The sequence below is a fragment of the Squalius cephalus genome (genome assembly GCF_949319135.1).
Source record: "Squalius cephalus genome assembly, chromosome: 10".
Taxonomy (NCBI): Eukaryota; Metazoa; Chordata; class Actinopteri; order Cypriniformes; family Leuciscidae; genus Squalius; species Squalius cephalus.
This window is the reverse complement of record NC_137131.1, coordinates 32,297,205-32,321,707: the sequence shown is the minus strand read 5'-3', so window position 1 is coordinate 32,321,707 and position 24,503 is coordinate 32,297,205. Positions and strand designations below refer to the sequence as shown.

General features: G+C 39.6%; 1 protein-coding gene across 10 annotated transcripts in view; it reads left to right on the top strand.

The window, feature by feature from the left end:
* spega (striated muscle enriched protein kinase a) overlaps positions 1-24,503 on the top strand; it is a 128,347-nt gene that overhangs the window by 90,268 nt on the left and 13,576 nt on the right. For 8 of the 10 annotated variants that reach the window (XM_079883273.1, XM_079883272.1, XM_079883270.1 and 5 more), the window contains 18 exons: positions 524-636; positions 814-982; positions 1,074-1,179; positions 4,454-4,651; positions 4,730-4,787; positions 4,911-4,988; positions 5,097-5,269; positions 5,357-5,383; positions 5,649-5,801; positions 5,907-5,949; positions 9,065-9,133; positions 9,243-11,544; positions 11,741-11,845; positions 16,492-16,608; positions 16,681-16,848; positions 23,267-23,389; positions 23,512-23,676; positions 23,860-24,403. In XM_079883273.1, the coding sequence (XP_079739399.1) occupies positions 524-636; positions 814-982; positions 1,074-1,179; positions 4,454-4,651; positions 4,730-4,787; positions 4,911-4,988; positions 5,097-5,269; positions 5,357-5,383; positions 5,649-5,801; positions 5,907-5,949; positions 9,065-9,133; positions 9,243-11,544; positions 11,741-11,845; positions 16,492-16,608; positions 16,681-16,848; positions 23,267-23,389; positions 23,512-23,676; positions 23,860-24,403 (4,711 nt within the window). The remainder of the gene's footprint in view (positions 1-523; positions 637-813; positions 983-1,073; positions 1,180-4,453; positions 4,652-4,729; positions 4,788-4,910; positions 4,989-5,096; positions 5,270-5,356; positions 5,384-5,648; positions 5,802-5,906; positions 5,950-9,064; positions 9,134-9,242; positions 11,545-11,740; positions 11,846-16,491; positions 16,609-16,680; positions 16,849-23,266; positions 23,390-23,511; positions 23,677-23,859; positions 24,404-24,503) is intronic. The other 2 variants (XM_079883275.1, XM_079883268.1) reach the window with 2 other exon arrangements.

The window sequence follows — 24,503 nt, the reverse complement described above, 5'->3', positions numbered from 1 at the left end:
GTGTAAGTAATAATTCTTCTGAAAAGAGCATGCATTTCATGATGGCCCAGGCTGGTATACTGCTGGTCTATTTGGTGAACCAGAATAGTCATGCTGTTCTCAAGCAAAACTGAGCTGGTGTAGCTGGTCCACCAACACTCCCAATTCCCATGCTGGGGACTATTGCATCTCATACCTTATGATGGGGACCAGCAATGCTGGATTTTTCAGCAGGGAGAATCACTTTTCATGATTAGAAATAATCAAAACATTGATTAACTTGTGTATGATCCAATAAAATCAAACCTCAAGTCATGGGACATAAAGGGTAAAAGTAATATTATAAACTGTATGTATAATCCAATATGACAACATGTCAATAACATCAAAACTCTCATGACATCATTATACAAGCATCACACATTATTTTTTGGGGGCGAATTATTCCTTTAATTTCTTCGTACTTGAGTATTGATTGTCTGCATTGATCCTGCTTCAGGTATTGAGTTTTCAAGTTGTTTTTAAATTGTTTTTTGGTGTCCAGTGCCCCCAACATTTGAGATCATCATGGAGGACTTGGATGTCTGTGTGGGGGAAACATCTCGTTTAACTGTTGTTGTAGATGGAAAACCTGACCCTGAAATCCTCTGGTTCAAGGTACGTTTACACTCTTGAACATGTTAATTTCTATAGTCGTGAGAATGTGAATGTCTATAATTGAAATTCACTGGATATATATATATATATATATATATATATATATATATATATATATATATAAAATTTCTTTTTTTTTTTTGCTGTCCTTGATGATTTGTTCTGTTTGACTTTCAGGATAGTATTCTTCTTGTAGAAAGCAGTCATTTTACGTTTGTGTATGATGACAGAGAGTGCTCGCTTGTTGTTCTCAATGCTCAGCCTGAGGATGTGGGGGTCTACACTTGCACTACTAAGAACATGGCTGGGTCAGTGTCCTGTAAGGCTGAGCTTACTGTCCATACTGGTAAGTTATACAAATTAGTTTGAATATGGCTACGCTGGCCAAAAGCAGTTCTAGTGAATAACTCAAGGTTTATATATATATTTATTCACAGCCAAAAATGTGGAGGAAGAAGAAGAAAAAATGGAAGATGAAGGCACAATTCTTCGGAGGATGCGTAGGCTGACTGATTACTATGACATACACAAAGAGATTGGCAGGTCAGATACCATACTAGAAGAACACTGCTATTACTAGTAGTGATGGGACGTCCGGTTATTTTCCGCGAACCGGTTCTTTCGAACAGTTCGTTTCAATGAACCGGTTATAAAAACCGGTTCACCAGTTCTTTTACGTCCTCACGTAATGACGTCAATTCTATCATCCCGGCGGATAAAAATACATTCAAATAAAGGCATTTGTAATCATAACTTCAGTTAAATAATAGTAATCATCGTCATAATCATCTTGGATAAGTTTCTTACATTTACGTTTTCCAAATGAACCCTACAGGCGATGAGCAAACGCGGATGTTTCACATGTCTTAAAGATATAAAGTGAATAAACTGGTCTTCATCAATTTTATTTTATTTGTTATTAAATAAACTTTCATTTTGCCGAATTCGGCCCCTCATTTAAGTCCTCGGTTCACCCGTGCTCATGTATCAGCACAGCATGCAGTTGGCCGAAAGAAAGTTCGGTTCAGAGACGGTGCTATCACGCATGCTCAGTATCTCCAGCTCATCGGTTCTCCATATTGAACGTGTCCGAAAAAAAACAGTTCTCAGTGATTCGAGAACCGCTGCAGCAACCAGTTCTTGTCTTGACTTGAGAAACTCTGTTGCAATAGGCCTGTATGTGCTGAGCTTAGAACTGCGGAAACCTTATACAGTCGACAAAACTATATTGCACAAAATTATAAACGCTACACTTTTGTTTTTGCCCCCATTTTTTGATGAGTTGAACTCAAAGATCTAAGACTTTTTCTATGTACACAAAAGGCCTATTTCTCTCAAATATTGTTCACAAATCTGTCTAAATCTGTGTAAGTGAGCACTTCTCCTTTGCCGAGATAATTCATCCACCTCACAGGTGTGGCATATCAAGATGCTGATAAGACAGCATGATTATTGTACAGGTGTGCCTTAGGCTGGCCACAATAAAAGGCCACTCTAAAATGTGCAGTTTTACTGTATTGGAGGGGTCCGGGGGGTCCGAAAACCAGTCAGTTACTGGTGTGACCACCATTTGCCTCATGCAGTGCAACACATCTCTTTCGCATAGGGATGATCAGGTTGTTGATTAGGGCCTGAGGAATGTTGGTCCACTCCTCTTCAATGGCTGTGCGAAGTTGCTGGATATTGGCAGGACCTGGAACACACTGGTATATGCCGATCCAGAGCATTCCAAACATGCTCAATGGGTGACATGTCCGGTGAGTATACTGGCCATGCAAGAACTGGGATGTTTTCAGCTTCCAGGAATTGTGTACAGATCCTTGCAACATGGGGCCGTGCATTATCATGCTGCAACATGATTATGCAATATCATGAATGCAACTCTGTGCATTCAAAATGCCATCAATGAAATGCACCTGTGTTTGTTGTCCATAACATACGCCTGCCCATACCATAACCCCACCGCCACCATGGGCCACTCGATCCACAAAGTTGGCATCAGCAAACTGTTCACCCACACGACGCCATACACACTGTCTGCCATCTGCCCTGTACAGTGAAAACCGGGATTCATCCATGAAGAGCACACCTCTCCAAAGTGTCATACGCCATCAAATGTGAGCATATGCTCACTCAAGTCGCTTACGACGACGAACTGTAGTCAGGTCGAGACCCCAATGACGACGACGAGCATGCAGATGAGCTACCCTGAGACGGTTTCTGACAGTTTGTGAAGAAATTCTTTGGTTATGCAAACCGATTGTTGCAGCAGCTGTCCGAGTGGGTGGTCTCAGACGATCTTGGAGGTGAAGATGCTGGATGTGGAGGTCCTGGGCTGGTATGGTTACACGTGGTCTGCGGTTGTGAGGCCCGTTGGATGTACTGCCAAATTCTCTGAAACACCTTTGGAGATGGCTTATGGTAAAGAAATGAACATTCAGTTCATGGGCAACAGCTCTGGTGGACATTCCTGCAGTCAGCATGCCAATTGCACGCTCCCTCAAAACTTGCGACATATGTGGTATTGTGCTGTGTGATATAACTGCACATTTTAGAGTGGCCTTTTATTGTGGCCAGCCTAAGGCACACCTGTTCAATAATGAAGCTGTCTAATCAGCATCTTGATATGCCAAACCTGTGAGGTGGATGGATTATCTCGGCAAAGGAGAAGTGCTAACACAGATTTAGACAGATTTGTGAACAATATTTGAGAGAAATAGGCATTTTGTGTTCATAGAAAAAGTCTTAGATCTTTGAGTTCAGCTCTTGAAAAATGGGGGCAAAAACAAAAGTGTTGTGTTTATAAATTTGTCAGTATAAAAAGTCGATGCATGTCTTCAGTATTTTTAATAGTTTATGTTTTGATTAACACATTATAAACATTTACTAAGCACCCTTAAAACCTTGGCAAGAGTTTACGTCAAAGATTTATATCAACTTAGAAATTAAATTAGCTGTTCCTGAAAATAATGTTTTAGTATAATAATAAATGTTTAGTTTTACAATCCATTCATTGTGTTTCCAATATTTAAAATAATACAGAGATAAGACAGTAATTATGTGATAAACATGTTTCCAACATGTTTTATTTTGTTACACTTATTGATGTTCAAAAATGAAGAAACATGCATTTTGTCCCTCTGAAAAAATTGCAAGCATGCTCCGCTCATCAGCTCATCAGTTCTCAGTATGTCGAACGTGTCCGAAAGAAACAGTTCTTGGTTCTGTACTGGTGATTGAGAACCGCTGTACCTGTACGTTCGGTAGTGCACGCATGCTCAGTATCAGCTGCTCACCACTCTAAGGTTCTCTCAGCATAACATGTCTCAGTACAGTGAACTGTTGGAGTTACTGGAGTAACATATACTCCGGGATATTGTTTATTTCGAGTAACTTTAGTAACCTGTGGATCAGCACTGACGCAAGACGCGAACTGTTTTGAACGATTCAGTCCGATTTAGTGTACTGGTTCGGCCGGCTCACTAAAAAGAACCGGTTCATAAGAACGATTCATTCACAAACAGGACATCACTAATTATTAGGAGAACACTGGGTAACAATTTATTTTAAGATGATGAAGTTACACATTACTACATGTACTTACTATAGTAATAACATTAAAGTATGCATAATTACAAGTTACTAACCCTAAACCAAACCCTAACCATAACTCTATAGTAAGTACATGTAGTTAATTAATATTACTCAGTAGCCTACTTATTTAAGTACAATGTAACTACATCACCTTGAAATAAAGTATAACCGAACACTGTATATTTGGATCTGACAGGTCTGTAATGTATTCATGTGTTCACAGAGGGGCTTTTTCATATGTCAAGCGAGTGACACAAAAAAAGGGTCAAACGTTTGCAGCAAAATTCATCTCAGTGCGGGCAAAGAGAAAGACTTGTTCCCTGAGAGAGATGACCCTCCTGTCAGAGTTAGACCATGAGAAGATCATCCACTTCCATGATGCTTTTGAAAAGAGGCGTGTAGTGGTCATTATTACTGAACTGTATCCTTTCCCTGATTAATTATCCTTTTTTAATAAGAAGCTGTTTGCTTGCATCATTATCCTTAAATGATTATAAAGGTGCCACGAAGAACTTCTGGAAAGAATAACAAAAAGGACTACCATCTTAGAATCTGAGGTTGGTGTTTGAAGTGTGTATTCAGTTAAAATGAGTTGCTGCTGATTGATGCTAAAACAATGTAAGTAAATTACTTACAGATTAATATATTCCATAGAATTAATGTTTGTGTTCTATGTGCAGGTTCAGTCTATCATACGACAGCTACTTGAGGGTATCGCCTATCTTCACCATAATGACATAATTCATCTTGATATAAAGGTCATCAGATAAAACTGTATAATTTACTAAACGCTTTACTAATAATTTTAAATTACTGTTTTGACTTTTCAGAGAACAGTAATTATACAGTATGTGTGTGTATTTCAGCCTGAAAACATTCTTATGGCAGACCAGAAAAGTGATCACATTCGTATTTGTGATTTTGGCAATGCTCTAAAAGTCAAACCAAATGAAGAAATGTACTGCAAATATGGCACACCAGAATTTATTGCTCCTGAGATTGTAAACCAGTCACCCATCTCTAAATCTACAGACATTTGGTAAAAGACCATCACATCACCTAACTCTTTGACAGTTGGTTAAATTTTCATTCTCTATATTTTCTAAAACAACCTTTCTCTCCATAGGCCAGTGGGTGTCATAACTTATTTATGGTATGTATAGCCTATTTGACGATGACATCACAGTTTTCTCCAGAGCGGCTATATATATAAATGAACTAAATTAATAACTTTTTTACAACAAAAATGAAACATCACAGAACTAACTTAAGCTGGACTGTGATGCTATTTTCTTCTGGAAACAAACTTTGTTGCATTATTTTCCTTTTATCTCTGTAAAGCTGCTTTGAAACAATCTGTATTGTATTTTTTGCATTCAACATGTGTAACATGTCTTTATCTTTCACAAAATTCACAGCCTAACAGGAGTTTCCCCATTTGCTGGGGAAAATGACCGTGACACTCTGCTGAACATCAGGAATTATAATGTAGCATTTGAGGAAAGCATGTTCAAAGACCTTTACAGAGAAGCAAAAGGGTTCATCATAAAGCTCCTTGTACCAAACAAACTGTAAGTGTTTATTGCACCACAATTGTTGGTAAAATATGTCTGACAGTTGTAATTGTCTTGAAGTTATGCTCTCTTTAATGTAATGTTCAACCATTTGTACTTTAGGAGACCTGATGCCACAGAATGTCTTTTTCATCCTTGGTTCAAGGTATGATAGAATATTAACAAACAGGCTGCAGTACCGATTAATGCAGTAAAACAAATTATTCATACACAATTCAGTTCATCACTTTTGGTAACTTTGACTCGACTCCTACCAACAGAAGCTGTGTACAAAATACATACTGTAGCTGCCATTCAACATAAAACAGAAATACTGTGCCTTGAAATATCTAATGCCTTAATGCAATCTGCTAGCAATCACATCACTACATGGCACACGCTAATTGCATCTGCAGCCAATGGGCTTGCTTGCTTAACATTTACAATCCCATTTCCAAATGCAATAACATTCGCAATCTGGGATTTGTTAATTCTCTTGAACCTTTTTTGTTTACTGACAAAAGTACAAAGAAAAGTTTTCCAATGTTTTCACTGAACAACATAATTGTATTTTGTAAATATAAACACATTGTGATATTGATGGCTGCAACACACTACAAAAAAGTTGGGACAGAGGCAAAAAAAAAAAAAAAAAAAAATTGAAAAGATTATCCCAAACCGCGTTTCCACCGAAATTACCTGGAACAATTTGTCCCAGGAACTTTTTTACCAGGAGCTTTTTCCCCCCAGACCTGTTGCTGTCTGCGTTTCCACCACGGTCTAAAGTACCGTGAAGATTAGGCAAATAGTCCGGTGACGTAGGACTGCGCACGACTTTATAGTTCCCACTGGATTTCATCCTCTGAATTTAAGTTTAATAAAGCCTGAAACTCGTCGTCGGTCCATCAGTTGTATTTTTTAAACTCCATTGTTGATTCGAATAGCAGACGACTGTTACTGCATGTTCAGCATGTTCAGCATCCAAGTCCCACCCCTGAAAGTTCCTGAACTTTGAAAAAGTACTACCTCGTGAGCAGGGACTTTCGGAGGGGGAAATATTTACCCGGAACTTCATTTAGACCCTGGCTCTTGCGGTGGAAACACCGAAGTTCCTAGTTCCTGGGGAAAGTTCCTGCGGTGGAAACACAGCTCAAGTTAGATTATCCAACTCTTTTGAAACAGTCCACAATGAGCAGGTGAATTGGCAATAGGTGAGGGAATCATGTTTTGGGTGTAAAAGAGCTTCTCAGTCTTTGAAAGCAAAGATGGGTCATGGCTCACCACTTTGAGATTTGTCAAACAATTCAAAAATCAAATTTCTCAATGCAAGATTGTAAAGAATTGATGTCTTTCACCATCTTCCATACATAGAAAAGATTCAGGGAATCCAGATGTCAGACTCTGTAAATGAAGGCAAAAGATCCACTTGCGAGTGAAACAGAAATGTTTATTGAACAATGCAGGAAATAGATAGAGATGCTGGTCAGTCGTCATGGGCAGAGAAGATGTTGAGCTCGGTAACGCAGGGACGCAATGGGCAGATAATCCAGGCGACACAGATGATCCTCAGGAACACAGAAGACGAAAAAGCAAGAACCAGGAACCATGAAGTCTCAGGAACTGCAAGCACGGAGAATAATCCAGGAGAATCACAAAACGATCTGACAAAGACAGGATGAAATCACAGACAATAAATAGGATGCCAATCATGAAACTCAGCTGCCGCTGATCCGCTCATCAGTAACGATAATGAGCCACACCCACCACACACAAACATACACACAACATAGCGAGGGTGAGTCAGTGAACCCGTGAACCGTGACACCAGAGAAATCTCAGTCTGTGTAGGGCAAGGCAGGAGACCTCCGTTTAATGTGTGTGACCTTTGAGCCCTCAGACGGCATTGCATGAGAAACCATAATGCTACTCTGTTAAATACAGCCACGTGTGCTCAGGAGTACTTTAGAAAACCATTTTTTACTTAACACAGTATGACACTGCATCAAGAAATGCCACTCGAATTTCTGTTAAGCAAGGAGAAAGCTATACAACAGTTCTAAGCAGAGATGCCGGCGAGTTCTCTGGGCCCAAGCTCATCTCAGATGGTCTAAAAGACAAATGTGTGCTGTGATCAGAAGAATCCATGTTTCAGCTTGTTTTTGGGAAAAAAATACATCGATTTCTCAGTCCCAAAGACAAAAGGGACCATCCAGACTTTCAGCAGTGACAAGTGCAAAAGCAAACATCTGTCCTGGGGTGCATCAGTTCATGTGGTATGGGTAACTTTCATTTGTGTGAAGGTACCACTGACATGAAGGCATATATTTGGATTATACAGAGACATAAACTGCCATCAAGATGACATCTTTCCAGGGAAGCAAGACAATGCCAGGCCTCATTCTGCACATGCTAAAACTGAGTGGTTTCTAGACACTCTGCACCATAGAAGGGATGTGCCTGACTGTCTGCCTGCAGTCCAGATCTGTCTCTTATTGAAAATGTATGACCCATCATGAAAGGGAGAATGGGACAGTGACGACCACAGACTGTTGAGCAGTGGTCTTATATCAGACAAGATTGGGCAAATATTCCACTTGCAACACATCAACAATTAGCATCCTTAATTCCCAAATGATTAAACAGTGTAATTATCCTTAATTACGCTGTTTAATCATTTGGGAATTAAGGATACTAATCAAGTGTAGGTCAAATGACACAGTGGTAAAAATGCCTCTGTCCTACCTTTTTTTGGAGTGTGTATCAGCCATTAAAATCAAAACTTGTTTATATTTTCAAAATAAAATTAAGTTGGTCAGTGAAAACATTGTAAATATTTTATTTGTACATTTGTCAGTTAAATAAAGGTTCAAGAGAATTATCAAATCACAGATTCTTGATTTTATATAATTTTACAAAATGTCCCAACTATTCTGGAAATGGGGTTGTAAATAATTTGGTTCTGTGTTTGCTGTAAACAAGTCTTGCAGCATGCTATCAGAAACCCACCACCTCCTCCAGCTCCAGCCCTATAGGTCTGCTATTGGTAATGTCATGTATGCTATTTGTTTGTCAGAAGTATGTCACATGCTTACAGCAGCTTGCCTGTGCATGTACTGTTAGTAGCAAGTCTCTGTAATTGTTCTGCAGCAACAGCATAGCAGATCTATTTTGCAAAGACCAAATACATTAACATTGTCATATCCATTACCATGGTAAAGTGTTCCAAGAGTTGTCATGCTTGAAATGTTTACACATTAATCTTATTGTCATATTTTCCTTAGTCACTGACAAAGGGAAAAAGCATCATCACAACGTCACATAAGCAAGTACTAGCCCGACGGAAATGGCAGGTAAGCAATAATAATAATAAATAAATAAAAACATTAAAAAAACTTAACATTTAAAAAAAAGTTCATTAACTTACTCATTTTTTATTTTTTTTTATTTTTTTTATTTCAGTGTTCACTTATTAGATACAAGTCTAAAATGGTGATGAGATCCATATCAGAATTGCTGGATGACTCTTCAAGCCATGTGTCCCTTGCTGTGCCTAGAAACCTTAAAGACTGCTCACCACCTCCATCGTCGTCCTCCGACTCAGATGAGGACACTGATGAACTTCCTTTCATCCCTATGCCCCACACAATGTTGTTCTCTGGTTCCTGGATGTCTCTTACTGAGATTCACGAGGATGATGATAATGTCATCAGAGGATCCAATGATACCTACCAAAAAAACAGTCATTGGCTCGAAGACATCACAGAATGTCAGGCAACTGGTCGACAGGAGAATGTAGACCACCTGGAAATTGCAGAAAGGACTGAACACTTGAAAGAATCCTTGCAAAGGGGTGACAGTGTAGAAGCTGAACAGGTAGCAGCCAAGTCCAGAAGAGAGCTGATGCGAAGAGGCAGTTCTGCTGACAGTGCACTTCTACTGCAGATCACACCTGAAGATGGTAATGTGAATGATAATACAAAGGAAAGCCAAAAGCACATGAAAAAGGCAGTTTCCATGGAGCTTCCACACAGGAGCAGTAGTCCAAAGACAGGCAACCTGAGCAAGGAAGACTATGCTCTAAAACTTGATCTTATGAGGCAGAGGTTGCTAAGAGGGGGCACTGTTGACAAGAATATGAGTGGTCTTCGTGGCCCCCTGCTTGAGACACTGGGTGTTGATGATGACAGGCAGACTGCCTCTTTGGATCGTAACTTCAGACATGCCAGGTTGAATGCTTCAGGAGTTTCTCAGGCATTCACCACTGACAGTCCTAGGGAAACAAAAACTGTATCCAGGAAGAGGTCTTCTTTAAGGGAGGGAAACTCAGAGTCAATTTCATTACATAGGAGATCTGGTGCCCCACTAGAGATTCCCTCCCTTTTTCTGGAAGCCAAATCTAATATCACAGATCAAACCAAGGCTGGTCCGACGCCTGTGCTTCCAAGAGAAATTTCTTCCAAGCCACCAACTCCAGACTTGGAAAATAAACAGGTGTCTAAGGAAGAAGAGGCTATTGGTAATGTCCATATAATAAATACCTCCCAGCCTGAATCTATATTAGATGACACTGAGAAGGAGTTAGAGAAGATGGAAGAACACACATTCTCTCAAGACAGTGTGAAAGGAAAGATTAATAAAAGTACTCAATTTTGTCTTGATATACTTCCACATGACATATCCTCAAATTATTCAAGTAAAGTGCAGGTAAATGGCAAACAGGCATCCTCTCTCTCAGTGCTACCCACCCCTATCTTGAAAATCTCACAGCCAGATACTCAACCTACCACTGGACATCCAGTTGTTTTTGCTGCTGCTTCGTCTGCATACCAGCCGACTCTTAGAATGGATATCAAAGATATTGATTCAGAGGAACTTTTTGAGGCAAGATTTAAGAAGAGGGAATCATCTTTGACACATGGCCTGAAACGATTAACAAGGGCAAAGTCTGAAGAAAATTCGCCAGTTCTTCCACGGAGATCAAATGAAGAGGTTTATCGACCTGGCCCTGTAGGAGCCCCATTGGAGTTTGGACATAGAGGATTACAGGAAAAATCCAAGTCTGTCCAAGACCTCAGGGAGGTGGAGAAAGAATCTGGGCTTGGACTTTTTGGAAGATTCTCTATGCGTGCAAGGAGATTGCAACCCATTCATAAAAAAGGGAAAGACGAGACCTCAGATTCTGTTGCTAACAAACGACGAGTTACCTGGGCTATGGGACGTAGCAAGTCCCTAGACAAAAAAGAAGTTGAGACAGGAAGGTTTGATAACACTATAGATACAAACAAAGCAAATCTTGTGAGAGATAAGAAAGTTGCTGAATTGCCTGTCCTTGCTGTGCAACATAAATTCGAATCTAATGTTTCAGAAATATTTGATAGAGTGCATAGTAAGTCAAAAGACAGAAAGGACAAGGAAACTAGACCCCACGTTGATGCAGAAACTCTAAAAGAGGAGAAGCAATACATCAAGAAAATAAATGATTCCCCAGTTCTGGCATTGCGAAAAAAGTTTGAGTCAAAGGTATCTGGATTTTCATTAAGAAAACAAAGTCAGCCTGACAAGACGGGGGGAGAAAAGGAAACTAGAAATGAAGGACAGAAAACACCTTTGCTCTCATGTCATCGCCGCTCTCAGTCTGATGGACTCATTCACAAGAATGTGGACATTCCAGAGAACCAGCTTTCCTCGCATACTGCTACTACATCATCCAAAGAAACACTGAACTACGCTTCTAGTAGTACTTCTGTAGAGTCCTTTCAGAGTATGTATTATTCAGTTTATGCAATTTTTTTCAGTTATCCAAAACTATTCCCTCACTATTCCAAGTATGTAAGTTGTTGCTAAGTATGCTAGTTAGATAGTGTAACTTTATGAGTTAAGCTTTGTAGACTAATGTATGCAAATTATGAAGAGACATTAACTGCAAAATTGCATTAAAAGCATTTCTTTGTTGACAGCTCCTGAAACTGACATAAGGTCTAGGTGGGACAGATGGCGTTTGTCCAGAAGTAAGAGAGATAGGACACCATCTAAATCAAGTGCACCCGCAACTCCAAAAGAAGGTGAAACAAAACATGTAATTCCATTCCTTCTGCTCCTGGGGCCCGTTCTTCGTACGTTGCTTATTACATCCGAGATCAAATGACACATCCAAGATGATATCATCGTGCGAATCATGATCTGGCTAACTCGGTTCTTTGAACACACTTGCCGGATATGATTAGTATCGCTGGATTGAGTTATCTGAGATAATTGCGCGTTCATGCTAAGTTTAAAAGGGGATATGTATCGATAGTAGAAACATTGATCAGCAACGCTGCTATTGGCTGCTCAGCGTGGCCAAAGAGCGCGCTCAGTTTTTCTCCTCAGCAGAGCAAGAACTAATAGTCGAAGTTTATTAGGAATTTTAATGTTTAATCAAAACGCCAGGGAACACCTCAAAGTCTGCAAAAGCCAGGAGAGAGGGCTGGCAAAAAGTAGCAGACAATTTAAATCCGTTAGACGTGGCCATGTTAGATGTTTTTATCACTTAATAGCCTATATTTTTGTATTTTAATAATTGCATAATTACTTTGTTCATTGTAATGTCAGTCACCACACTAGAACATGGGAACAAATAAAAGTGAAGTACAAAAATATTCTACATAATGGTCATTTTTAGTTATATTATAGTCTCTTTTATAAAAGGCACTGTTAAATAAATGGTGTTCTGTTTATAAAAGCAACCAAGAAAAAGGCTGAGAAAAAAATAGAAAAGATCTTAGTAGCCTACACTGTAAAATAATTTTTGCTGCGTTAAATTAAGGCTGTATAGTCATTTCAACTGTTAAATCTTGAGTAATGATGAATTGCTTTGATTTGTGAAAGTGAAAACTGATAAACTTATGTTAATGTAAAAATATTTTGCCATGAGTTATTGATCACATTTTTCCCCAGTGTAGTTCATTGTAATGACATTGTGTTTTCCTCTTTTGTGCACTTTTACATAATACACCAACACTTGTATCTGTTCCCAAGAAAGTGGTGGCTGAAATATGTGCAGTAAGTGGACATTTTCTAACTTTCCAAAGGAAAGAAAGTATAAGACTTTGTAATGTCCATTTGTTTCCATTGCACTGGACAGTGAATAAACCCTCTCAGATAACTGTCATATGGAGGAACTAGCCTACCTGCAAGTGCATAAATAGCTTTACTTAATTTATACTTGTATGCTTTATGGCTGCAATATAAGTTGCATGATTCCACATCTACAGAAAGGCCTACAGAAGAGTCTGCACAGACAGAGGAGACATAGGCCTAGAGGTGGGCAGTGTATAGCCAACTTTTCCTTTTTATTTGTTGCATGAGGCATGTGTCTTGTTGCAGGCACTTGACTACTGGCTTTTCTTTACAATTTAAATAAAACTCAAGGAACTAAGCATATTTGTCTTTTATTAAACATTTAATGAAGTGTTTTTTTGTGGCAATGTTGTGTAATATGGCACATGCAACAATGTCCCAGGCCCTGTCAGGTGTGCAACCCTCAGACTTTTCAGACACTGACATCTTCCCTTTAGTTAGCCAAAGTTCATTTCATTGTGTGCCTTTGTCCTGGTGCTGCATTGTAACTGGTTTGGGTCAGGGAATGGGGTCATAAAACACCTGTCTGCAGGCAGGAACATGTCATAATCACCTATGAAAAAATGCAGTTCTGTTAGGATCAGCATAAGTGTATGTAATACAGTGAGCTTGATATTTAATTGTGGAACTTTTCTTACCACTTTCAAATAATGTGCATAAATGTGAATCTCTGAAAATTCTTAAGTCATGCACAGATCCTGGCCATTTATGTGGAAGATTTTAGTCAACTGCCTTTATTTTATTTGATATAATATTACTAATCTGGAATATTAAGAATCACAATAGTAACTGGGCTGCACATTTACATTGTGAACCCCCTTTCTGTTCACATAATCCCCTTCATTGAGGCCTTGATGGCAGTCTATGGTAGCCTATAGTCTATGGTACCAATCACGTTAGTGAAGCCTGAGTGACATATCTGTAATCGGCATGGTCATGATTGTATGATCTTCATAAAAAATTATGATAGCCTAAAAAAAAAAAACAAAAAAAAAAACTGCTTTACAACATTGGGTCTTAAGTGGCTTGGAAATGCCACAAAAAAAACTAAAAAAACTAAAACTGTCTTTTATATGGCAAGCCGTTTTAACTTTTATTCATTTCCAGGATATGAATCCTTGATATCAACAATTCAATTTTCACTAGTTAAAATTATAATTCTTGATATCAGGAATAATGTTTCTACTAGTAACAATGGCAATTTTTGATATCAGGAATTACATTTCAACAAGCCGTTTTAACTTTTATTCATTTCCAGGATATGAATCCTTGATATCAACAATTTAATTTTAACTAGTAAAAACTATAACTCTTGATATTAACAATTGAATTTCAACTAGTAAAAACTATAATTCTTGATATTAACAATTTATATCCTGGGAATGGCAATAGGCAAGCCGTTTTGACTTTTAATCATTCGAAGGATATGAATTCTTGATATCAACAACTAAATTTTCACCAGTTAAAATGATTGTTATTGATATCAGGAATTAGATTTCTACTAGTAACAATGGCTATTTTTGATATCAGGAATTACATTTCCACTAGTAACAATGCTAATTCTTGATATCAGCATTTACATTTTCACTAGTTAAAATGATAATTCTTGATATCAACAATTGAATTTCAACTAGTAAAAACTATAATTGTTGATATCTGTAATTGTATTTTCACTAGTGAAATGTCACCATATGCTGCCATTCAAAATCAATTGTTGATATCAAGAATTGATTTCTTACTAGTTAAAATTCCAGTTTCACATATCAGAAATACAATTCTTACTAGTAAAAACCTTTATTTTTGATATCAAGAATTCAATTGTCACTAGTTGAAATGTCTATTCTTGTTATCAACAATTTAATTGCTACTAGTAACAATGTTAATTTTTGATATCAATAATTCCATTTTCACTAGTGACAATGTTAATTTCTGATATCATGAATGTGATTGTTACTAGTAAGAAAGCCATTTTAGATATCTGAAATTATATTGATATCAGAAATACATTTTCAGATATCAAAAATGAAAAATTTTACTAGTAGCAATTCAATTGTTGATATCAAGAATAGACATTTCAACTAGTGACAATTGAATTATTGATATCAGTAATTGCCATTTTTACTAGTAACAATGTAATTCTTGATATCAACAATTATATTTCTACTAGTAAGAAATAAATTCTTGATATCAACAATTGATTTTGAATGGCAGCCTATGGTGACATTTCACTAGTGAAAATACAATTGTTGATATCAAGAATTAAATTGTTGATATCAACAATTACATTTTTGATATCAACAATTACATTTTTGATAGCAAGAATTGAATTGTTGATATCAAGAATTTAATTGTTGATATCAAGAATTTAATTGTTGATATCAAGAATTTAATTGTTGATATCAACAATTCATATCCTACATGTGTTTTAAATGTTAAAAGGGCGACAAAACTATTACAGATATCAAAAATGTATTTCTTACTAGTTAAAATTCTGAATACACTTATCAGAAATACAATTCTTACTAGTAAAAACCTTTATTTTTGATATCAAGAATTCAGTTGTCACTAGTTGAAATGTCTATTCTTGATATCAACAATTGAATTGCTACTAGTAACAATGTTCATTTTTGATATCAATAATTCCATTTTCACTAGTGACAATGTTAATTTCTGATATCATGAATGTGATTGTTACTAGTAAGAAAGCCATTTTAGATATCTGAAATAATATTGATATCAGAAATACATTTTCAGATATCAAAAATTAAATTTTTTACAAGTAGCAATTCAATTGTTGATATCAATAATATATATTTCAACTAGTGACAATTGAATTATTGATATCAGTTATTCACATTTTTACTAGTAACAATGTAATTATTGATATCAAAAATTATATTTCTACTAGTAAGAAATCAATTCTTGATATCAACAATTGATTTTGAATGGCAGCCTATGGTGAGATTTCACTAGTGAAAATATAATTACAGATATCAAGAATACAATTGTTGATATCAAGAATTACATTTTTGATATCAAGAATTAAATTGTTGATATCAAGAATTCAATTGTTGATATCAAAAATTTAATTGTTGATATCAACAATTACATTTTTGATATCAAAAAATGTAATTGTTGATATCAAAAATGTAATTCTTGATATCAACAATTCATATCCTGGAAATGAATAAAAGTTAAAACGGCTTGCCATACTTTTAAACATAAAATCGACAAAAAAACGACAATCTCACAAATCACGAGAAAAAAAGTATATCTCAGAAAGAAAGTGCGCTATCGCGCTGCGCTGGACTTCCCGTATCAGCTCCGCTTATGAAGCCGGGATCTAATCCTGTTAACATGAAATAAGCCTGCTCCCGAGCAGGTTTAAGTTTGCGCACATGTTGCTATGACAGCAAGTCCAGGATGAGCGTCGAAGAACCAAACAATCCAAGATCATGCCAAATCGCCAACAATCAAATCCAGCTAAGTGAGTTAGCGACGTACGAAGAACGGACCCCTGGTATGCCAAGTGCTAGAGTTTTGATCAGCAATTCCAATTAATAATTCATCCATTTTTTTTTTTTTTTAGATTTTCCTCCAGTATTCCATATTACACTAAAGGACCATGTTCTTCTTGAAGGAAATCCAGTCACCCTTAGTTGTCTTCCAGCTGGTAGTCCTGAGCCTATAATAGTATGGATGAAAGGTATTTTTCATTCATTGGTTTACTTTTAATTATGAAAAAGGTAGTTCTCCAACAATTTTTTTCTGTTCGTAGATAAGAAACCTTTGGAGATTCATGACAGAATGAGCTTAGTGGCCTGCCCAGATGGAAGGCAACTTTTGATGATCATGAAGACCTCTAAGAAGGATGCTGGAATCTATGAATGTGTAGCCACTAATAACCTGGCTTCTGTAACTAGTTCCTGTATTCTGTCCTTAGCCTGTAAGCTATGGAAGATTGCTTACTATTTAGTATCCACCTTTTTCCTATGCCCTATGATGCTTTGCACAAATTATGAGAGTAACTTCCGTTAAACTGTAAACAATCAGTGAAAGGTTTGCTCTATCAATGCAGTAATACGCAAAAAAAAAAAATGGGTTCAATGAAATTACCTTGCTCTACTCACCCATCGAACATTAAAGGGAAACGTCTCGGTTACATATGTAACCCTTGTTCCCTGAAGAGGGAACGAGACACTGTGTCGAAAGCACCTGCACCCCTGGAGTGGAGCTGAAGTCAAGATTGTAGAATCTAACGAACGTATGCGGTGATGACCAGCCATACTCCTAGTCGAGTGAGCTCGTACAGCCAAAGGTGAAGGCTGACCAGCCGACTCATAAACAAGTGAGATAGCCTCAACCACCCACTTGCTCATTCTCTGCTTAGATGCAGGACACCCCTTCCTGGGTGACCCAAAACAATCAAAGCACTGTTCAGATTTCCTCCACAGGGCAGCTCTGTGGACTTAAGCATCTAAAGCCCTAACCGGGCAGAGCAGATTTAGTTTCTCTTGGTCTGACGTCAGAAAAGGAGGAGGACAAAATGCCTGCAGTACTATAGGCCTAACAGTGTTAGTAGGGACCTTAGGAACATAGCCTGGCCTAGGATGGAGAAAAGCCTTTACCATGCCAGGCGATAATTCCAGGCACAAGGGAGAAACCGAGAGAGCTTGAATGTCTCCAATTCTTTTGAGAGACTAGATAGCAAGCAGAAAGATTGTCTTAAGAGTAATGAATTTCTCAGAAACTTCTTCAATAGGCTCAAACGGAGCTAGGGAGAGGCCTTCTAATACAATGGCCAAATCCCAGGTCGGCACCCTTGTGTGTACTGCTGGCCTCAGTCTTAAAGTGCCACGAAGGAAACGTGTTATAAGTGGGTGTCTCCCCAGAGAAACTCCACTCAGAGGGGGGTGGTAAGCAGCTAGTGCCGCCACGTACACCTTAAGTGTGGAGGGGAATAGCCCTGCGGAGAAGCGTTCCTGCAGGAACTCCAGCACTACACCCACCGGGCAGTTAACCGGGTCCAACTGGTGTTCTCCACACCAAGAAGTGAAAAGTCTCCACTTCAAGGCATATAACTTCCTCATGGACGGAGGTCTGGAGTGGAGGATGGTCTCAACAACCTCAGTTAAGAGACCAGAACTCATGAGCTGGGCCCCCTCAGAGGCCAAGCCCACAATTTCCACAGTTCTGGCAGGGGTGAAGAATCGACCCACTCGCCTGAGAGAGTAGAGGAGAGACACTAGGTCCGCAAACCATACTCGGGCCGGCCAGAACGGAGCTACCAACAATAGACTGACCCCGTCCCAGCAAACCCTTTCCAGAACTCCTGGGAGCAGAGCAATCGGGGGAAATGCATACAGACGTGACCTCGGCCATGCCTGCACCATAGTGTCCAACCCCAGAGGGGCTGGATGGCTTAGAGAGAACCACAGTGGACAATGTGATGTCTCCCTGGAAGCAAACAGGTCTACCTTGGCATGACCAAAATTCTTCCACAGGAGCTCCACCACCTCGGGGTGGAGTCTCCATTCCTTGGGCCTCGGCCCCTGCCTCGACAGGATGTCGATGACAGAATTCTAGACAATTTATGTGCTACGAGAGATGATGGTCCTGCCACAGACCCCAACCCGTGAGGGAAGCATCCGTCGTTAACGTGACGCAATGACAAGGACCCTGATCATGCGGAGTGGGTTTCCCCTCGGGGAGAACCCCTTGTTCCTGAGCCACCACTGCAACGGTCTCATTTACAACAGGCCGCAAGGTATAACATTGGACACTGTCGCCATCAGACCTAACAGTCTCTGAAACTGCTTTACAGTGAGCGACTGGCCTAGCTTTGCTTGTTTCAAAGCTGAGAGAATCGAAGCGATATGAGCAGGAGACAGACGTGCCTGCATCGTCATCGAATCTCAAACCATGCCCAGAAAGGTGGTCCTCTGTAATAGAGATAGCACACTTTTCTTGGCATTCAGACTCGACCCCAATCTCTTGAAGTGAGCGAGAACGACATCTCGATGCCGAACCGCCTGATGCTCCGATTGAGCTAGGATCAACCAATCGTCGATATAATTTAAAATGCGGATGCCCTGGAGCCAGAGCTGCATCCATGCATTTCTTGAATGGGTGGGGAGACAGAGCTAGGCCGAACAGAAGAACATGATATTGGTATGCTTTGCCCCCGAAAGCAAACCTCAGGAACTTCCTGTATTGTGGAAGGATGGAAACATGGAAGTAAGCATCCTTTAGGTCTATCGTGACAAACCAGTCTTCGGATCTGATTTGTGACACGATCTGTTTGAGACCGAGCATCTTGAATTTGAGCTTCCCTACTGTGCGATTTAACAGGCTCAGATCTAAAATTGGACGTAACCCCCCATTCTTCTTTGGGACAATGAAGTACCGGCTGTAATAACCTGACTCCCTGCTGGGAGGAGGAACCCGTTCTATAGCCTCCTTTTGCAAAAGAGCCTTTACCTCCTGTTCCATTACCAGAGCCTGCTCCGTCTACGCCAGGACCGTCTACGCCCCGGCATAAAGGCACGGTTGGCAGAGCGGGCCCCTGAGGGCACTGAGAGAGAACGGGCACCATGTGATGCGGTGAACTCAGCTTTCTCTCGGTGGGGACCACCCTCAGCATCCTGACAGTGGCGGGACTTCTTCTTAGACGAAGCCTTCTTAGCGATAATAACTGTCCTCAGATCAGTTTTACCCTTAGCAGACTTCGCCTGAGAGCGCCACGCCACGTCCTAGTCTTTCTGTGGGGGAGCGCGAGACGCGACACTCCGCTTTTGTTGCGACCTGTGTGAGGAGCTAGAAGGCGGCCGGGACTGCTCCTGCCCAGCAGTCCCTAGGACATGAACTCTGAGTGGCAGGTACTTCTGGAATGCCGCCGCCTGCTTTTTCTCTTCTTGAAACCTATCGATCACCGAGTTAACAGTCACCGAATAGGCCAGCAGGGGAAAGCGGGGCATCCAGAAGGAAGGTTTTCTCTTTCTCTTTCATCCCTGAGAGGTTCAGCCATAAATGCCTCTCCGTGGTCAGCAGGGCTGCCATAGAACGGCCCACTGATTTGGCCGTCTACTTGGTGGCATGGAGAGATAAATCTGCTGCTAATTCCTGAATTACGTCAGTGCTGACCTCCTCACTCTCACTCATATCTTTTAATAGGTCGGCCTGGTATGCCTGCAGGATAGACATGGTGTGCAGGCACGCCGCGGCCTGACCCGCCGCTGAATATGCTTTACCCACCAAACCCGAGGTGTTTCTGAATGTCTTGGAGGGTAATGCTGGTGCTTTCAGAGACGATGCTGATTCGGGGAGAGATGGCTCGCAAGCCTTAGGCATCGCATATTGTTTTGCCCCAAATATGTTTGAATATGTAGATGTTTGTGGACTAAATATATGGGAAGAAACTGGTCTGTTCCAGGACTTCGACACCTCGGTGTGAAGGTCTGGGAAGAATGGTAAGCACTGGCATGGAGACTGCATACAGGAAGGCAGAAAGTGTTCATCAAGCTTGCTTTTCTGCCCTGTGTTTTTTTTTTTTTTTGTCTGCTAGCCACTCAATACTTTATTACAATATTTTTGAACAGCATGAGTGAGCACCTCCATTAACTCCTCACATGCAGGAGACTGAGGTGACGAGTCCTCAGTATCTCCTGTTCCAATACTAACAACATCCAGCTCCTCAGAACTGGATAGTTACAGTACCGGGGCCTCAGCCTAGGCGGAAGAAACCGCAGAGCATGCTTCCAAACCCTGTACTGACAGATCCATTTGCGAACCCCACAACTGAAGTCGCTGCTCTGCCTTGACAGAAGCGGGACCCAAGCCGAGAGCGAACCGAACTATCCTCCTCGAAGAGCGATCGGCGGGAGCGCAGCGTTCTTAGTGGTAAACGCTCACATGTGACAAAACTCCTGCCTAGTAACAACTAAGGACAGACAAAAACACTTTCAGACAATATGATTCACACAAAGCGCTTGCTGAAGGCACAGAAGCTAGCGCGGTTATGATTCAGGGGTGCTTCATAGTTTCCTGGTCGATGATGTCACCCACCTATGACGTTCCGTCTCGCCATTGGACTGATTCCATACATGCTTCATGACGCACTCACGCAGGGGCGCTCCCGCAGCGTTTCAACGCAGCTCGAGTTCCCTTGAAAGGGAACTTAACCCTCTAGGCGCCACGGTCGAGTTTACTCGACAAAATGCGGCACTGAATAAAACGGCCGATTTTGTCAAATAGAGTGTCAAATTTCGTTCGACCTCCCCTCCACTAGTTGGCAGACATGTCATACTTCATCCCCGAATCAAAAAAACTAGCTAGAGCGCATTGAATCAGTGAGAACAAAAGCGGAGCAAGTGTGCGAGTGAGCCGTTTTATCAGAGCAATATTGTCAACGTCAGCGAGTATTTGCATTAGATTATTATTATTATTATTATCTAATGGCATCAATAAAGCTTACCCGCAATGAAGTGTTGGGTCTTCTATTCGCGGACCCTAATTCTGAAGGGGAATAACGTTATCTGCCTTCAGAAAATGACGGTGATTCTGAAAGTGAAAGTATAGTCCGCCCGCGCTGCTCGTAGCAGGAGCAGAGGCGGTGTGACACGGGGCAGAGGGGCTATTATGCATAGTCTATCGCAAGACCACACCATGAAACACTACAAGAAATGTCACCTGGATGGATAGGGAGTCATTATCTCTACAGCAAAAGCCCTGCAACATAAATTCTTTTTTTTTTTTTGTCTGCCATTTATTAGTAATTTACACTGTTGATTTACTATCTATTTCCCTGACCATTTAGTAGTGTACAATATGTGTTCTTTTTTGTGTGTTTATGTCCTTGTGATGTGTGCGTCTTTGTCAGCTAAAAAAACAACAACCAAAAAAACAACAAAAACCACAAAAAGAAAAAGAAAATACTAACATTGTCTCTCGTCTTGTCTCGTCATCTCACTCATGATCTGTGGCTTGCCGTGGCGAGTGAGCTTTTGAACTAAACAGGTCTTGTCTACTTGTGTTTGTGTGTCATATGAATAATATGTGCCCCATATACATGGAATCAGAGTGCCAACTGTATGTAGTAAATGGAAAATCTCTACAGCAAAAGGCCAACCGCTACATGCATTCAGTTTGTTTCTACCATTTATTAGTAATGATTTACACAGTTTGTTCACTACTTACTATTTACCTGAGCTTTCAGTATTGTGCAATATAGCATACAGAAGGTGAGGGACATTTTTGGGGGAAAGAAGTGCTGCATTTTATCATTTAAACATGTGACTTTCATGAAAATTCTATAATCCAAGATGGCCGCCACTATATGACGTCATAATATGCAAATTAGATGGGAAAATATAATCCCTACATAAACTTTGAGTCATCCTTAATATTTCTCTAATTTACAGAAAGTCTCTATCTTTTATCTCTTTTAAGATATAGCCTTTTGAAATTAAGATGTCAAAATCGAACGTTTTAGGAAAAAGACCTCTGGCGCCTAAAGGGTTAAAAGCATTAACAAATTACTACAACAGATGATGAATAACCCCAAAATCTTGATTCTTTCAGCAGCAATATTACCGTTATTACCAGACATGTTAAATATCACTGTAGTAATATGTCTGTATTATGTAACATATGTTGCCTTAGTAAAAAAAAAGTAAATTAACTTTAACAATGAGTGATAATATTTCAAAATGCTTTCCATCATTTTGACAGGCCACAAATATTGAATGTACCTGCTTTAGAAACATTCCAGTGAACACTGTTAATAGGGATTAGAAGTGAAAAGAGGAGACAATTACATTTTAAAGCATCTGTGTGAAAACAAACCTGGAAAGAGATGTGACGATTTGGGGAGAAAAAATAGAGATTCACAGCATTCTAGGGAATTATTCTTGGGATATATATTGTAAATTAAATAAGTGTGCAGTATGTTGTTCACATTGTTACAGAGAAAAAAAAAAAAAAAAAGAATAATCAGGAGGAAAATAATGCAGCGAATGAAAAGAGCTCTTGCCACGGATATTCTTGTGATATCATGTCACATTAAAAGTTACATTATTCTTCTGATGTCTAAAAATAAAATAAAGGAAAACAGATTATTCAGTCAAATTGACAGATAAGGATTATTTATAGCACAACCTTATAATTTGAAATTATTCTTTGCATTTTTTTAGTGGAAGTTTCCCAAACCGGAAGTCCCTCCCATAATTAAAAATGCAGTAAGCTTGTCAGGAATAAGGTATATAGCATTAATGCCAAACAGATGTTTAGGTGTTTTCACATTTTGTTCATTATATGCTTGCACAATTATTTTCTTTTCTCATATATTGTTTATATCACATTTTAAGGTGTTCCAAAACCGCCAGGAACCCCAGAGATTCCACAGATCTACAATAACACTGCTCTGGTGCAATGGAAACCATCAGACACCAAAGTTCCTTGCTCATACATACTTGAGAGAAGATCTGATGGTAGGGAATGTCTAATAAATCTTGCATATACTGATTTATTATGTTTCATAATAGTATGGATATTATTATATCTTTGTCATTTATTGTGTGCAGTGATTTAAATTTTCACGTTTTATCTGTAGGACATGATAAGTGGTGGACTGAAGCTACAGGAGTGACTGATTGTTTCTACAATTGCTCTAAACTTCCATCTGGATCTACCATCCGATTCCGTGTGGCATGTGTAAATAAAGCTGGCCAAGGTCCATACAGCAATGTATCAGAGGGAGTAAGCATTAACGTTGAAGGTACTGGGCATACAGTTCAGTTGTACTTAATTAGCCTTAAAACTGATTATTGTTCTGTTGGTAAAATAAGCTTTTATTACAAGACATTTTACTATTTTAATTAACTGGTTAATGTCATTTCATTTTTATCTTCTGGATTAGGAAAATAAATGTATGTGTATATCAATCCTACCTGTTTTGCAGTGGCACCACTCCATAAGCCTGCTGAAATGAAGCCACACCCCTCGGCCTCTTACCCTGTTGTGGCCACTGCTGTGACATCTGCTTTTACATTAGCACAGCCAAGTGTGTTTAGTCAGTCTATTAGTCCTATTATTGCACAGTCTAGTGAAGTTACAAATACTTCCTCAGAAGTCCCTGTTTCTCACTCTTGCCCAAAGACGTCAATGCCTCCTCTTGTTCTCCCCAAGCCAACGAGCACTATCAATATGATTCCCCATGTTACGCAAGCCCAGACTGTATCTCCAAGGTCATGCACAGCTCCACCCTCAATAGGCAGATCAATTTCCCCTGTCCCTACATATGTTCCAGCCACTTGCTCAGTTGCTCCCACCCCTGTCTCTCCCCATGTAATTCTGGTCAGCAGTATCAGTCCAATAGGAGAAGGAGCAAGCTCACCCACACCAGAGACACCTACAGGACGAGTGGTATCCTGCAAAAAAACTGACACCACTTTAAGGCAAGGAGTTCCTCAGAAGCCGTACAGCTTTTTGGAAGAGAAAGCCAGGTGAGAAAATAAAATTACTTATCCCTTTATTTATACAAATTATTCTCCATCTATTTATACAGTTTACAAATCTGCAAGCACTTTCATGAAACACATTTAT